At 31.4% G+C, this 15,701-nt stretch overlaps 2 protein-coding genes and 1 non-coding gene across 4 annotated transcripts; all 3 read right to left on the bottom strand.

Annotated features, from left to right (window-relative positions):
* Positions 1–1,137: 1,137 nt before the first annotated feature.
* Positions 1,138–4,766, bottom strand: LOC148208424 (uncharacterized). Of its 2 annotated transcripts, none has more exons than XM_088118093.1 (2): positions 3,809–4,766; positions 1,138–1,557 (listed from the first exon to the last, which is right to left on the bottom strand). In XM_088118093.1, the coding sequence occupies exons 1-2, from the start codon at positions 4,674–4,676 to the stop codon at positions 1,496–1,498; spliced, it is 930 nt and encodes a 309-aa protein (XP_087974219.1). In that variant the 5' UTR covers positions 4,677–4,766; the 3' UTR covers positions 1,138–1,495. The 2 variants fall into 2 exon arrangements, with proteins under 2 accessions (XP_087974219.1, XP_087974218.1); XM_088118092.1 differs by lacking the exon at positions 1,138–1,557 and adding an exon at positions 1,579–2,194.
* A 194-nt stretch (positions 4,767–4,960) lies between these two features.
* TRNAY-GUA (transfer RNA tyrosine (anticodon GUA)) lies at positions 4,961–5,052 on the bottom strand. Its single transcript is given in 2 exon segments — positions 4,961–4,996; positions 5,016–5,052. It is a non-coding gene; the product is annotated as a tRNA-Tyr (tRNA).
* Positions 5,053–5,593: 541 nt separating this feature from the next.
* LOC111008163 (uncharacterized) lies at positions 5,594–8,847 on the bottom strand. Its single transcript, XM_022280763.2, has 4 exons — positions 7,862–8,847; positions 7,171–7,263; positions 6,507–6,574; positions 5,594–5,896 (listed from the first exon to the last, which is right to left on the bottom strand). Exons 1-4 carry the CDS (start codon positions 8,483–8,485, stop codon positions 5,746–5,748), a joined length of 936 nt encoding a protein of 311 aa, XP_022136455.1. The 5' UTR covers positions 8,486–8,847; the 3' UTR covers positions 5,594–5,745.
* Between the last annotated feature and the right edge of the window lie 6,854 nt (positions 8,848–15,701).

Here is a 15,701-nt window from a genome sequence, read left to right on the forward strand (position 1 = left end):
TTTTACAATTTGCCCTAAAATTAAAAATAAAATATCGCAAATTAGCAGCAAATATTTGAAATTTGATCATTTTTTTAGAAGAATTTGAAATTTGATCGTAATAGAACTGGAATCTTCTTTTTAACTTTTAGTTGATATGTATCATACGTCCGAGGTTCACTTTTATTTTTATTTTTTTATTATTTTTTTCTTGAGTACAACATGTGGGGTGGGGATCGAATTCACAACCCCATGGTTTGAGTTACATGTCAATTACCATTAGCTATGCTTGCTTTGATACTTTTTTCTTTTTAAGTTCGAATCTATGACCTCTCCATTAGAGACAAGTGTCAATTATCGTTGAGCTAAATTTATATCAAATCTAAAATTTTTAGTTTAACTTTCAATATTTTACTTTGATTTATAAATAAAACTCTTCCTCGTAGGGGTGTACATCAGTCGGCTCGGTCAACTTTCAAGCTAAAATCTCCATCGACCAATATATGGTCGGTTTCCAGGAAACTGATCGACCGATGTAGTAAAGCTTTTACCAATCAAATTGATAGTCGGGTCATCTTGTGTCTTCTACATGCCTCTAGACTGATTTTTATCTCCCCATGGCCATTGTATTAAAAAATAACAAATCATAGAAAATAAGAGTTGGAGTTGAGAATAAGAGAAGAAGAAAATGGAAAATGAGAGAGTAAGATAACACATCTGAAATGAAAATGGAGAAAGAAAAAAATTGATCAGAAACTTGAAAGGGAGGAAATAAAAAAGATAAAAGAAGAAAGGAAGAAAAATCAATTATAGAGGGAAGGTAGAGAAGATTGGGAATAAAAATGAGAGGTAATGGATAAAACAACAAAAAAATAAATTATAAATATATAAAATAATTAATAATTACATTTGGAAGATATTTTTCTGACCGATCGACAGTTCGGTTTTGTATTGATAAAACCCACCCCCGATCAACCGGAGTTGAAAGTCGACCGACCGACCGACCTCGGTATTCTACTGTGAATTGTTGATCCACTGAATTTTTGGGGATAAAATTGAAATTAGTTGTATATATTAAAAGTAAAATTGAAACAATTGGTGATGGAGATTTTTGTTTAAAAAAATATTAAGAGCTTGAGGCAGAATTAAATCTTTTTGAGCAAATTTTCGGTTCATTAATATCAACACAATTGTCGGGATATTTTATACACTTTAACCTATATTAAAGTATAAGAATAAATTTTTAAAAATTCAAGATAAAAGGCAATCCGAACCTAGCTCAACTATTGACTAAGACACCTATTTTAAACTAGAAAGATATAAGTTTAATCTCCACCCCAACCACATGATGCGTTGAAACAAAAAAATTCAGATAAAAACTATACAAATACATAGATAAAAATATGGTGTAACCAATAAGGTAACATAATTAGTAAATGTGCAAGCGTCACTTTACATAATTATTGGTTAATTTAAAAGATTTGTCACTCCAAAACACTTCAAAATGAAAACCTCTCTACATGAAGCTGCCACAATGAGGTACTAAGAAACTAGCAAAAAGTAGGAACCGTCTACTCCCTGAAAAATTACCATTCAGTCATTTAGTTTCAAAAATATTTTCAATATTGTTTAGATTAAATTAAAGTTACATTAAAAGAATTATCAACAAAATCACCATCAAACCAGTAACCACACCACAGCTGAAAAGGTAGTTTTTGAATACTTTTGTTTTGAAAATGGATTAAAATTTTATAAAAAAAAAAATACATTTTTGGTCTTTCGGGTAGGTGTCAATTTAATCTTCGTAGATTTGGAGTAGCTGTCAACTTGATCGTTAAGTTTCAAAATAAACATTTTTGGTCGATAAAGTTTGAAAATTTTGTTCTAAATCATCCCTAAACATTATTCGACCATTATTCAACTTAGAGAAAAAATGACATGTAGATGATTGACTTTTTTAATTGCTTTTTATCCAATTAGTTGTAAAAGAACATTAATTTTTAAACTATTTTGCTATTTATTATTCATTCTCTTTTGATCTCTTCATTTTCTTGTTGTCATCTATGGTCGTAGTCGTCGACCACTGTTGTCCGTTGTCGTCCACTGGAGAGAGAGAAGAGCGCTCCCTCTCTCCCTGTTTCGGAGCTCCTCCCTTTCTCCTTCAATCCAGATATGGAACGGGGGAGCTTTCCCTCTCTCTTGTGGGCAACAACAACTGCAATGGCAAATGATGATATGATGGTGGGCAACAACAACAGTGGACGACGACGGCGGGCGATGGCAACGACAATGATAATAACAAGAAGATGAAGAGAGCCAATGAAGAAGAAAATAAATTAAAAAAATGTCACCTCACATAACAAAATTATGTAAAAATTAATATTTGTTTACGAATCATTTAAAAAATGTCCAATCACCTGTTAATTGCCACATCATTTTTTTTTGTTAAGTCAATTAACAGAAAAAAACAAAATCACTGACTATTCAAAACAAATTTTCAAACTTCAAAGATAAAAAATGTTTATTTTGGAACTCAATTACCAAATTGGCACCTACTGCAAATACGAGGGACAAAAGTGTTTATTTTAAAACTTCAGATATTAAATTGACACCTAATCCAAATCTCAATAAAAAAAACAAAAAAATCACCTATTTCTTTCTTTCTTTCTTTCTTTTTTTTTATTTTTTTTATTGAAAGCTCTGAGACCTATTTCAAAAGAGGTTATCACTTTTCCGTTATGAAAGAATAAGCATATGTGGAACATATTATGTTCCACATCCACCGTAAACATCTTTTTTCAAAAAAATCATTTTGATAGGTATTTTAAAACATAAAGTTAGAATCAAAGTTTTTTCTTTATTATTTTAAGGTTCAAATAATGACTGATATAACATTCCGAAAAAAGTATAGCAACAAAAATAAGTATTTTAAAAATATAGAAAATTAAATGAACCAAAATTAAAAATAAGAGACCAAAATCAATTAAAACTAAAAATATAGAGACTAAAATAAACTAAAGTTAAAAATAGAAACAACCAAATCAATCGAAGCTAAACACATAACTAAAATAGTATTTTAAACCTTAATTTTAATATATACACGGATCAATACTTACCCATCATCCATTTAAAAAAGTAAAAAACTTGCCAACCGTAATATAATGATTACAAACAAGTTTAATAATAAATATAGAGAACCGTTTTACAAGCTCTTTGGATCATGACTTAATTTGATAAAATTAAAAAAGGAAAAAATAATTATTATGAATAAAATAGTGGTATAACCTCGGCTTATATTCTTTCATTTTTCTCCTAAACTTTTAAAATAATTTATTTTAGTCACCAAACATGATAATTTAGATTCTCATAAAAAAAATCCCTTTTATTGATATCAACTTTTCATTCATAATTTTAATACAATGATGAATCCATGTAAAAATTCAAAACTTAAATAATTTAAGAAAAACTCCACACACAACATGTATATAATGGATAAATGTCAAAACCTCAACTCTGTACCTTAATTAAAAAAAAACACAAAACAAAAAAAAAAGATAAATACAAACATGTCAATATAAGTATATTATAACTCCCTGAATAAAAAAATACTTATTATATTAACGTGAGCAATATTGTTATAGTAAGATTACAATACTAAAAAAAATTATTTGAAAAATGAACAAAACACACAACACACCAATAAAACACATTTAAATTTTAAAGATAAAAATGAAATAAACTTAAAAGATTATGAATTAAAATACATATTTGAAACTTTCATAAACTAAAATAAAATAATATGGAGGAGATAGGAGAGGCGGCAACTTACAAGATAATATTGGGAAAGAATCGGAGCTCCAGAAGAACTCCTGAGTGAGATCGTAACTATTGCAGTCCGTCGTGGTGTTGAATCCTTTTTCACCGCAGACGCACACGAACGAGTTATCCGGCGGAGTAAATCCACACGCGCCGCCGCTCATTTCGCAGCCGTTGCATTTATTTTCCACCACACTGTTCTCCAACGCGCCATATCCGTACTTCAATTCCACTCCGTACTCCCACCGCATCGGATCCGTCTGATACTGGCCCAGCGACACCACCGACGAGTATCCGCCGCACTTGAGCTCGCGCAGGTCGAGCTCGCCCTTGCCGTTGAAGTTCGCCGGCGAGTACACGCAGCAGCTGTTCGTCGGCGGGAAGAGCGGCAATCCGAGCTTGACGACGGCCGGACAGGAGTAGATCGAAGCGCAGAGGTGAGAGAAGGACAAATCGCACACGGCGGAGCCTCGAATCGTGAGGGAGGCGGAGGAAGATTCGCAATCGAGGAGGAGGAACGCCGATGAGCCGAGTTGGAAGGGGCCGGTCCAATCGATGCCTAGGGTTTGCGATTCGTGCATCAGAGAGCAGGTGGACATTAACGGTGGGGAGATTATGACGGTGGAGGCGGAGTATGAAATGGAAGTGATCGGATAATCGCCGGTGTGAGTGGCGAGGAGGAGGCGGTCGTCGGACGAGCAGGTCACGTGTGAGGAGAATCTCGGCGAACCGCAGCCGTAGCCGGTGCCGAACGGGTACTTTACGATGAGCGAACCGCATGTGCTCCGGCATGGAGGACCGGCGGCGACGGAACGGTGGCTCGAGATGGAGGTGCATACGATAACGTGGAAGGTAAAAATGAGAAAGCGCAAAAACTCCATTGTTAAGAACTCTGAGGTCTGCAGAAAGGAAACACAGAGTTTGCGGGTAAAGAAGATGAAGAAAAAGAGGGAAATTTTATTATTGTTACATTTTAAAATTAAATTGGGGAAAAAGAAAAATATTGGAAAAATAAAGTAACAAAATGGAATAAAGTAAGAAAGTAGGAAAAAAAAAGGAATATATTTGGATAAGGAATAATTTTTAAATAATATTATATTAATAATAATTGTGTACTAAAAAAAAGAAATAATAATTGAAAATGGAAAAGGACAAAAGGAAAAATTCCGACCTGCCGGATTCGAACCAGCGACCTAAGGATGGCTATTTGGATTTACCAACTACAGTCCTCCGCTCTACCAACTGAGCTAAGGTCGGATGGTTGTGGATTTAGGGAATTAAAACTTTATATCCTGTATACAATGCCTTTAAATCAAATTATTGGTGTATATTATTTAAATTCCATAAATAAAATAAAATGCAGTTCGATTTAAAATAAATTTTTATATAGGATTATATGGAGAAGGGTGATTAGAAGGAATGATTCATAAATAAAATCCACAAATCAAAAAACACTATGAAATAATGAAAGATAATCATTCAAATTGCGTGACTAAATTTAAAATAGAAAATATTCAGTAATTGGGCGACCCTATAACCAATCAAAGTTATTATTTTAGTTCGAATATATGTACTTTTTTTTTTTTTTTTACAATCCATCTTCTTTTTTATTATCATACTGAAGTAACTCAAAATAACAAAGTGAAAGAGATGTTATACAAACCCAAGCTTTTCCAACTCTAAGTTTCATAATTGAAGCATATTAGTTTAAAATACACATTGAAGTAGACCAAAAAGATATTTTAGCGTAAATAGGAATTTGTAATGGACAACTTTTTTTTTTTTTTTGGAGAAAATATGGCAAGAAAACTATTTACATTCATATTTATAGATCCGATAACTTTTGCAAATTATGACATGGAAGGCTATTTTGATAATGTTATAAATTAACAAGGGTAATTTTGGTAACTGGATCTAAATAATTATAGATAGATTTGCAGCAAGAAATGATCAGAAGCTACATAGAGAAGAATTTGATGGAGAAAGGTTGGGTTGGGTTAGAAAGGCCTTGATGTGTTTGTACATCTCCTTTGGCTTCTCTGCATTGATCGCATGCCCTGCTTCCTTTACAACAACAACCTCTGCGTTTTCCCCCAAGTGCCTGAAAAATGTCAAAATATCTTTGGTTCAATTTTTCCTACTGTTGTCAACACATTCAAATCACTTCTTTAAAGTTCTAAAAATTTGAAAATTAAATTAGTTTGAGAAATTATAAAAACAGATTAAAAAAAAAAGGTTGGAACAAAATTTATTTGATTTTCTAGATGTTAATAAACAATATTAAAGAAACTTAATGGCTTGTTGAAGTTAGAGTTAGATTTGGTAAAATAAAAAGTTTTAAGATTCAAATTAATTCACATGGCTCAATAAAGGGAAAAATGAATTGATCTTTTTCAGTTCTTTTATTTGGTTATCTTCCATAAATTTTCTCAAGGACTCTAACATAAAATCTCTAATCATTCCTATTTTATTTGATCACTAACACTAAAAAGATCGAGTTTAAGATCACTTTTGAAATGATAAAAAGTATTTTTAACATATTAACACATTACAATTTTTTTATAGCGTTTGATTAGATGATTAAAGTAATTTTAATCGTAAATAATTTCAGAAGCGGTAGAAGAAGCCCTTTTATAAGTAATTCATGAAAAACAATCTCAAACTCATCCTAACCTAAAAGATCTATCATAAAACTTAGAACGTAGAAGTACCTTTGTAATCTATATGCCAACTCTAAAGGAAATACTCGATCTTGTTCTCCCCATATTATCAACGTAGGCTGCATTGACAAATTCAAAAAAGACATTGATACAACATTACAAAACAAGTAAACTAATAATATGTTTTAATTTTTTTGAAAACTAATAATACGTTTCAATTAATCAAAGAGATATCTTATCATCATATTTAACTACTTATCGACAAGTATGCAATACTAGAATAGTTCAATGGGTTAAAACATGGAGTAACATTTAAATTATTCTACCCCACCATTTGTTGGTGAACTATGTAGGAAAAAAAAAAGAACTATCCACCCATATTCTCTCACTAATTTCTTTCTCTATACACTTTATCTCCCCATCTTGATTCTCACAAAAAATTTCCTCTAAATGTCTCTCAATAACATTTCACTTCTTTTATAAAATTTGGTGGTTTGATTTCCTCGTTGATAATTTATTTTTTTAGTAATAGCACATCGGAGTGGAGATTCAAATTCACACATTTTGATTAGGATATATAGTTATAGTCGGGTTGACATTTTTTGAAATACTATAACCAAACAACAAAATGATTTTTTAGGGTATAAAGTATTTATAATTAAAATGTTTATGATAAAAGCAGTTTAAATCCCAAAATGATAATAATGTTTGAAACCTGAGTGATCTTGGGAAGATTAGATAAGTTCCTGTCCTTGAGAATTTCTTTAATCAACTCTTCTTTCTCTTCCTTGTACTCTGTGCACATCACCTACCAGCAGAAACACAACAGCATCATAACAGAACTATTGGAACTGCAATCAACCAAAAATCTACACCATAAAAACAGATTGATCATTGATTTTATGTATATGAAAATGATTCAGAGCAGTTTTCGTAATAATTCTTTTGTTTTTTTATGAGAATACGAGTTCCAATAATTTTTTTCTCCATTTATTTTGATCTCATGAGCTTCTTTTCCAGACCAACATGACAGTTGTTCTTTCTTCGATTGTTTTTTATGTGAAAATAATGGTTTCAAGTGTAGAATAATTCAGATTTTGGAAATAGAAATATTACAAATCATTGTTTTGTTCTTGAAACATGATTAGCCCAGCTATTCTGATCAGAATGCTGTTCTAAAATTTGTTTGGTAATACGAAAATTATAAGGTAACTTACCCTTTTGTAATAAGAAAACTGTTTCTGGAAATCATTCCTTACAATGCAAAAAAGTTTCCCAAAACTCCAATGTGATACAGAAAATTAGTTCAAAATGTCAATCAATTTTCTGTATGAATCATCCCCAATTCGACAAACGAACAAAAACCCAAGAAGAAGACAAATAATAAATCTATAAGAACCACTTACATCGATGAAATCGTCGATTATACAAGTGGGCATAGTCCGAGCAGGCTTGACGAAGGTGAGGCGGATCAATTCTTTGAGCTTCGCCGGCGTTTGAGGCAGCAAAATACTGGCGGCTTCATCGACGTTCTTCACCACGAACATCCCGTCCGCCATATCCTTCTCTTCCAAACAAACCCCGGCGCAACAGAGCACGACTTTCTCCAATCGCTCCGGAAATTGCGCGGCCATACTGTAGGATACGAAGCCACCGTAACTAATTCCTACGACATTCGTCGTCTGAACTTCAAGCGAATCCATGAGACGCATCATACAGCGAGCCTGAAACGACTCGGAGCGCTCCGGTCGAGTCGTGTACGAATTGCCGAAGAAGATTAGGTCAGGGACGTAAACGTTGAAGAATCGAATCAGCGGCGATATGAACTCGTTCCATTGCCACATTGCGTTTGCCCCAAATCCATGGAGGAGCAGCAAATTAGGCTTCGTGTCTTTTCTGATTTTGGGCGCCCAGCAGTGCATGATCGTTCCATCGCCGAGATCGGTGGTGGTGGATTTGAGCCCTGCCCTAGAAAAGGAGTACCGGAAACACGAGTCCAAGGTAGAAGAGAAACTAAAACAAGCTGCCATTATTAGATTCAGAACAACGAAATTTCCTCGATATTTTCTCGATCAGCGAGAAAATCCGGGAAAAATGGTTGAACACAGAAGAAATTACAAATTCAGAAACGGGGAAAAAGTAGAGATCCTTTTCGGAATTGGGATTTGGGAATCTGTATTGAGCGCACGTAAGGAATTTCTAGTTTCTTCGGGAGAAGAGAAAAGGGAAATTTCTCCCCATTTGGGGGAGTTGTTGATTCTTGAAACAGTGAAAATTGGAAGGCAGATTGAGATTAAATAATTGGATGCTCGACGGATTTATGCGCACACGATAAAGACGGCCACGAACAAATTTCGTTCTCCAACCACAAGCCTGCCAAGCCACGCCCAGATGCCACTTGTTTTGTTTTTTGAAGACCTGTTAAGGATAAATTAAAAATGACAAATAAAAAAAAAACACGGTTTTTTTTAAATTATTATTATTATTATTAGTAGTAGTACAAACGGTTCTTTTAGTTCAGTCTATAATATTATTCTATTTTTAGCATATTTTGGAAATTTTACCGTTAGTGTGTGGGTATCTATGCTTTTCAAATAAAAAGAAAAGAGTTATTTATTTCTTTCAAGAAAAAACTTCACATTTAACAATAATCAAAATGGCCATATAGGCTACACACTCATTTTCATCTAAGAAACTCAGCCAAGGAGAAAAATCTCTTATCCACACCATTCAAAGACATAACATGAGAGACTAAATTACTGGTAAAAAATTTAGAAGACTCCTTTCACCGACACATTTGCTTTGATATTATAAGAGAAAACAACTTCATTTCTACGGTTAATCTTGTCAAATCAAATTCAACGAAGATTTGATCAAACCTTAACTATTTAGCAAAAAGGATACTTTCTCTAATTACTACAAATTCAACCATGAGAGGGCTTAGAACTACTCCAACATTTTTCACCAAGCTGCCACTAGACAGAATCATTTCTCATACCAACCGCAGCTTTTGAAATGAGCTTTTTGAAATAAAAACATCATCCGTATTTAATTTGATTCATTTAGAGTAAGGAAGAAATCAAATTAAGTGACTTTTTGATCGAGTCTGATGACTTCTAAATTGATTCATTTAGAGTAAGGAAGAAATCAATTAAGTGACTTTTTGATCGAGCCTGATGACTTCTAAAGAAAAAGAAAGAAAGAGTTAATGCTTCTATTTTTTAATTACTAAATTATGGTAAAATATTTATTTATAAAATATATTTTTCGCAAAATATTATTTGTTTAACTGTTTATGTACACTTTTTCGGGGGAAAAATAACTACTTATGTACACTACACTCCATCGACTGTACAAAAATTTAACACGTTTTTGTCCCACTGTCTGGGCTCAGCCCAAAAAGAACACACAAGCCCAAGCCCATCCAAACTGAAAATACTGTTTGGATTAGCCTTTTCCACGACCCACAGCTATTCTATTCTAAATTAATTTTTGGTTAAATTACAAGTTTAGTCATTAAATTTTTTAAATTTGTACCTAATAGATCTCTAAATTTTAGAAATACAAGTCTTTCGATTTTTAATTTTGTGTCTAATAGATTCTTAAACCTAACAAAAATATTTAATGGATCTTTGAACTTTCAATTTTGTGTCTATATATTTATGACATAATAGACATATTTAAAGTTAAAGTTAATGAATTTGTTAGACATAAAATAGATCTTTTTTTCTCTAAAAGAACTCTAAAGTTCCAATTTTGTTGAATAAGTTCGCAAATTTAAAAAAAATGCAGATTATGTTAGAAAAATCTATTAAATACAAAATTGAAAGTTGGATGATCTATTCGACACAAAATCGAAAGTTTAGGAAATGATTACACAATTTTTAAAGTTCACATATCAATTAGACACAAAATTAAAATTTAGAAACATATTAAACACTTTTTAAAATTCACGAAAGCCCTTGAGGGAGGTAAGTAATGGGACTGATCGAGCAAATAGTATATATTCATGTTTTATTTGTAAACAATATGTACCCATGCAATTATTTATTTATTTAATTTTGGCCAATGGGCTAATAGTTGAATCGACTCAAACACGACATAAGTTAGCAAAACTCGATAATTGCCTGTAATCCATATCTAATATAATTAATGGTCGAATCAAACCACCAAAATTTGACTTTGAGTAATATTAAAGCTCCATGAGCTTGAATTAGCCTTTAGACTTCCGTTACTTATGATATTGAATTTTGACCTTCAACTCAAGTTTTAATATTAAATCAGTACGGTCATTAAAATGTTTGATCACATTAATAAGTTTTGATACTTCAGTAGAAGTGAAGTTGGGTGAGAGTATATTTTTGTTCGGAGTGAAATATACTAAGTTCATGTGAAATGACATCACACAAGTAATGTGAAATAAATGGTCTAAATTAAACCTATCAAAAGTACGTTTCATATACAATTCTATTTTTTGCTATCCTAAATCGAACTCTTTGTCTGACTTTTACAGAAGCTATCTCCTAATATTTTGTAGCATCGAGAGAAACCTAAAAACAATCTGAAGGAACTTTGTCGGGATAATAGTTGGAGAAACCGAGTAGGGAAGGTTCTTCCCAACGATTAAGGCATAGCCAGAAAAAAATACCTTTGCCCGAGGATTTAAAACAGTCGGGCAAAGTAGGTATTTAATTATTAAACTTTGTTTTTTAGTTATGACGATTAACTTTTTTTTTCTTTTTCTTTCTTTTATTAGAGATGATTAACATTTAAGACATGTATTAAAATATTTAACTAACTCAGCTATGGGGTAATTTTTATTAATAAACTTTGATACCAAGAATAATGAATTTTACCCACCCACAAACCATTTAAGCGTTTTGACCAGTGACTTTTAAATAAATTTATTTTTAAGCCACTTGGAATTTGTAAAGGAAACGTCAAAATTCAACAATCAACCACCCATTTTGAGCTCATAATCATCAAAATCTTGACCACTAACCATGATTTTATTTGGAACCCCTTTAATTAGAGTCTAGGTAGTATGGCTGCACTTCCAATCAACCTGGACAGAAAGATGTAACATGTCTTAATTATTAAGCTAAAGTTCTTGAATCTCATAAATATCATTAAATTCTCTTTGAATCTCGTCGCATATTTTAGGATCTAATCATGATTTAATATTTGTTTACTTAAGATTATAATATATGTTAAGTATAGAAGAGTACGACCCTGCACGTGGCAAGAGGTCATAGATACTTTTAAGAGAGAAGTTGATGAGGTTTGTTACCTCAGACCTCAAAAGAACTTTTGGGACAACGACGTCAGTCGTCACATGCCCCGATGTCGAGGTGGTAACCCTAGCCAACCATCGTCTTACTATGACAGTTACTTAATTGTACTATAATTCTTGGTAAATGTCCAACTTCTAAGTGGGCTTTAAAGTGTTGCCATTATAAATAAGTGATAAGTCTCATATGAAACACTAGATCGACTCGAGATCATAACCTTATGAATTAGTGACTTGAGCGTTAGAGTATAATTTTTCTTTGGGTCAGATTTTTCAAACACTTTAGAATACCTTTTTGACTTCTCTCAAGATCAGATTAATATATTCTTAAAGAATTGATAATCTGCATATAGTTCAATAAGGTTAAAAATTTACACATCTCCACTGAACTAAAAATGATTGAGAATCTTTTCCAGTATTTTAGTATTGATTCAATTTATTTAGTTTATTATTGGAAAGAAATGTACTATTTGGAAAAAGAAAGTGGGAAATACCTTTCTAGAATGTCTCCCCAATTTCATAAAAAGATCAACTCTTAGATAAGGCATTTGATTTAGAAGTCCAAAATAAAGACAAAGCTATTTCATTAATCATGTCTCTATGTTTGTATGTGTGTTCGTTTTTAGAATCAATTATTAAATAAATGAATACAAACAATTCTATGGAATGTGACTCCTGCAATGCATATTTTATATTAATCTTGTCTTTATAATTTAGGTTTTAATTTTACCTTGAAACGTTTTAAAATTTTGAACTTCAACTCAAATTTTTATTTTAAAAGTTTTTGTTAGAAATTTATGTTCAACCACGTAATATAGAATACTAGGTTATTTAAAGATGGTGGATTGAATTGAAGATCTCATTTAATAACAATTTTTTGTTTTTAAAAATGAAAATACTTGGCTCCTCAATAATGAGGAAAAACTTTATCTTCTCCATCATTAAATTTTTGACAACTAAAAGAGAAAAATACAAAAATAAAAAATTTTCTAAAAATAATAATAAGTTATCAAATATTTAATGGATAAGACGAATCTGAAAAAAGTTAAAAAACACTGCCTTTCTTAGCCTAAGTGTTTTATTTTTATTTTATTTTATAACATTAAAAAAATATTTTCAAAATCTAAACCAAATTTTGAATACTAATTTTTCAAAAATCAGTTTTTGTTTTTGAAATTTGATTAAGGATTCAAATGATTTTAAAAACAGTAAAAAATATACTAAAGAAATTGTAAGTACAAGTATAAATTTTTAAAAACAGAAAAAAAAAGTAAAATCACTATCCAACGGCCACGCCATACCTAACTTATGTAAATGCTTAAATCGCATTCAATTCTAATTATATTTACCCATGAATTATAATTTAATAAAAAATTTAATTGTGTCGAACACATGAATTAAAAATCATCATAATTAAAAGTTTGAGATATGATTGGAATATTTTAAAAATTTAAAACTAAATGGGTACAATATTAAATTGAAAGGATAGGGATCAAATTAGGTGTAATTTAATAGCCTCAAATCTATATCATAATGCAACTGGCTGAACAGAATATGACTATTTCAATGCAAAAGTGATGTGATTTGAGAAATTTGTATGATAAAGATGAAAGAAAAGGGTCCCTCTCTCTCAAGTCTCATCATTATGAATTTAGGAAGGATATATATGTCAAGATAAATTGGAAAATTGTAATTTGTATTAGTTTTTCCTAGTCATATCCTTTTCATAATTAATAACATATAATTGAAAATTAAGATCCCATCGTTGCTTTTTGTTATTTATATTTTGAACAAAATTAAAAATGTGAAAAGAAATTTAATTGTGTTTTTTTAGGAAAAAAAAAAAGAGAATGCTGTGCTAATATTAGCTACTACTTTATCTTACCTTTTTTTAGTACAATAAATAGGAGTGAGGTGGAAAATGAATTTAAACTCATTACTTCTTAGTCTAATACAAGTGCAATCATCGCCAAGTTAAGTTTATATTGACCCCTACCTAAAGTTAGTCAATCTAACAGAAGTGGAGTAGAACGAGGATTCAAACTCATAACTTCTTATTCAAAATTTTCATGATATTTAATTACATGGTCAAAAATAATTTTTGAAAATTCTTAAAATGTTTATAAAGTATAGAAAAAGTATTTAGCTACTACTTCTTCTAAATGTGTTGACTGGAAAACAAATTTCATTTAAAATCACAATTATTAAAAACTATCCCGAACTCTTGTGGTTGGAATTTTTGAATAAAATTATTTTTATTAAAAATGAATGACCACAGCTTTTCATGAAATGATATGTTTTTTTTTTAAAAGACACAACCTTATATGAAAGGATACGTTTTTTTATCAAAAGACGTAACTTTATAGGAAAAGATGTAACTATTTGAGTGACCATAAATATTCTATAAACACGTGGCTCTTTTCAGTTTTGAAATAGAGAAAAATAATTTCTCTAAATTTCTACTTCTCTTTTCTCTATACGTTACTTTAATTACTGGTATTCATTGAGTCATATGATTAGAGTGCTGCCGTCACAAGTTGACAAATTCGTCCTATTCTGAGAGATAATTATTTGTGAAACTTTGAGCATTATAGAGGGAACAAAATTGTCTTAAGAAAACAACGCTACTGTTGAGTTTAGAGGACTTATTTTCAAGTTTTCTTAATTTCTCTACACATTTGCTCCCAACACTTACTTCTAAAGAATTTTCAAAGCACTCAATGTGTAGTTAAATATGATGACAGATTTGAAAAGTGTTTATAAAAGAAAGATTCGGAGGGAAAAAAATCTACAATAAATTAGATTTCACATATTAAAGTATCACCAATGGCTATAATTAGTATTTAAAAACAAGGATTCATAATGTGATGCTTATAAACAATGCAAAGACTCTGAACAACTTGAATGCTATAAATTTAAGAAAAAAAGGATTTAGAGCGAATCATTGAGGCTTTGGCTTTTGAGGTGGCGTCGAGCAATGCTAATAAAACTTTTCCTTTGGGGCAAGGATGATTCTAATTATATTGTTGGAATCATGGGAATGGATAACTACAACATTTATGAAAATTCTACATATTCTATAGTTGTACACGTTCTAGAACTTTTTGAAATATGATTTTAATAAGCCATCATGTTTCAAAATGTTGTTATTTAAATATTGACGTGACATACTTACTGGTTAGATTAATGAATGATGATATTGATATAATGCGACATAGAAGAATATACCAATTATATAAAATAAGATTGGCGAGTAAAATAATTAAATACAGTCGATAGAAGAATATACGTTCATCTCGAAATAGCCTAGCTAGAAAGCTAAATGCTTCAACGAAGAGAACTTTGAGGTAGTCTCAATGCAATGAGCATAACGCTCCTAAAAAAAATGAAGATAGTATCAATAAACTAGTCAAAGCCATAAACCTCATCCATCGTGTCGATGCTGATTTCTGGAAGGTACGAGATCTTTGGCAAGCTGACTGGTCGAGTTGTGCAAAGCGAGCTATGTAAAGAGACTTTGCATGCAATAAACAAACACTTCGACGCTCAAGTCAATCTAAAATTCGAGCTAATATATCGATTCCATATAGAATCACTTACATGTGAGCGGGAATGATGAAATATTTATAGGAATTGGGGGAGACCAATTCCATTAAAGAGAGTTTGCTGCTGAAGTTGTTACGCAGCTACAGACAGTTCCACTATGCAATTGAATTCTTAGCTCATATGAGATAGAGCTAAGGAGCCATTACCCATATGGGAGTTCAAGTATTGACCATGGAACTCCGTAGTTTGACATTGGTAGTTCGAGTAAGACGAATTATATTAGTCCACGTGGTAAGCTATATTTTATCCTCCCATGCATAAAGTCCATACACAATAAACAAACCGGTCAATTAATCATGATTCAACCCGTTCAAAATTCGATTTAAAAAAAACCACTATTTAGTATATCC

The sequence above is a fragment of the Momordica charantia genome, assembly GCF_013281855.1.
Source record: "Momordica charantia cultivar OHB3-1 chromosome 10 unlocalized genomic scaffold, Mcharantia_2.0 BLBB01000010.1, whole genome shotgun sequence".
In the NCBI taxonomy this organism is placed as follows: Eukaryota; Viridiplantae; Streptophyta; class Magnoliopsida; order Cucurbitales; family Cucurbitaceae; genus Momordica; species Momordica charantia.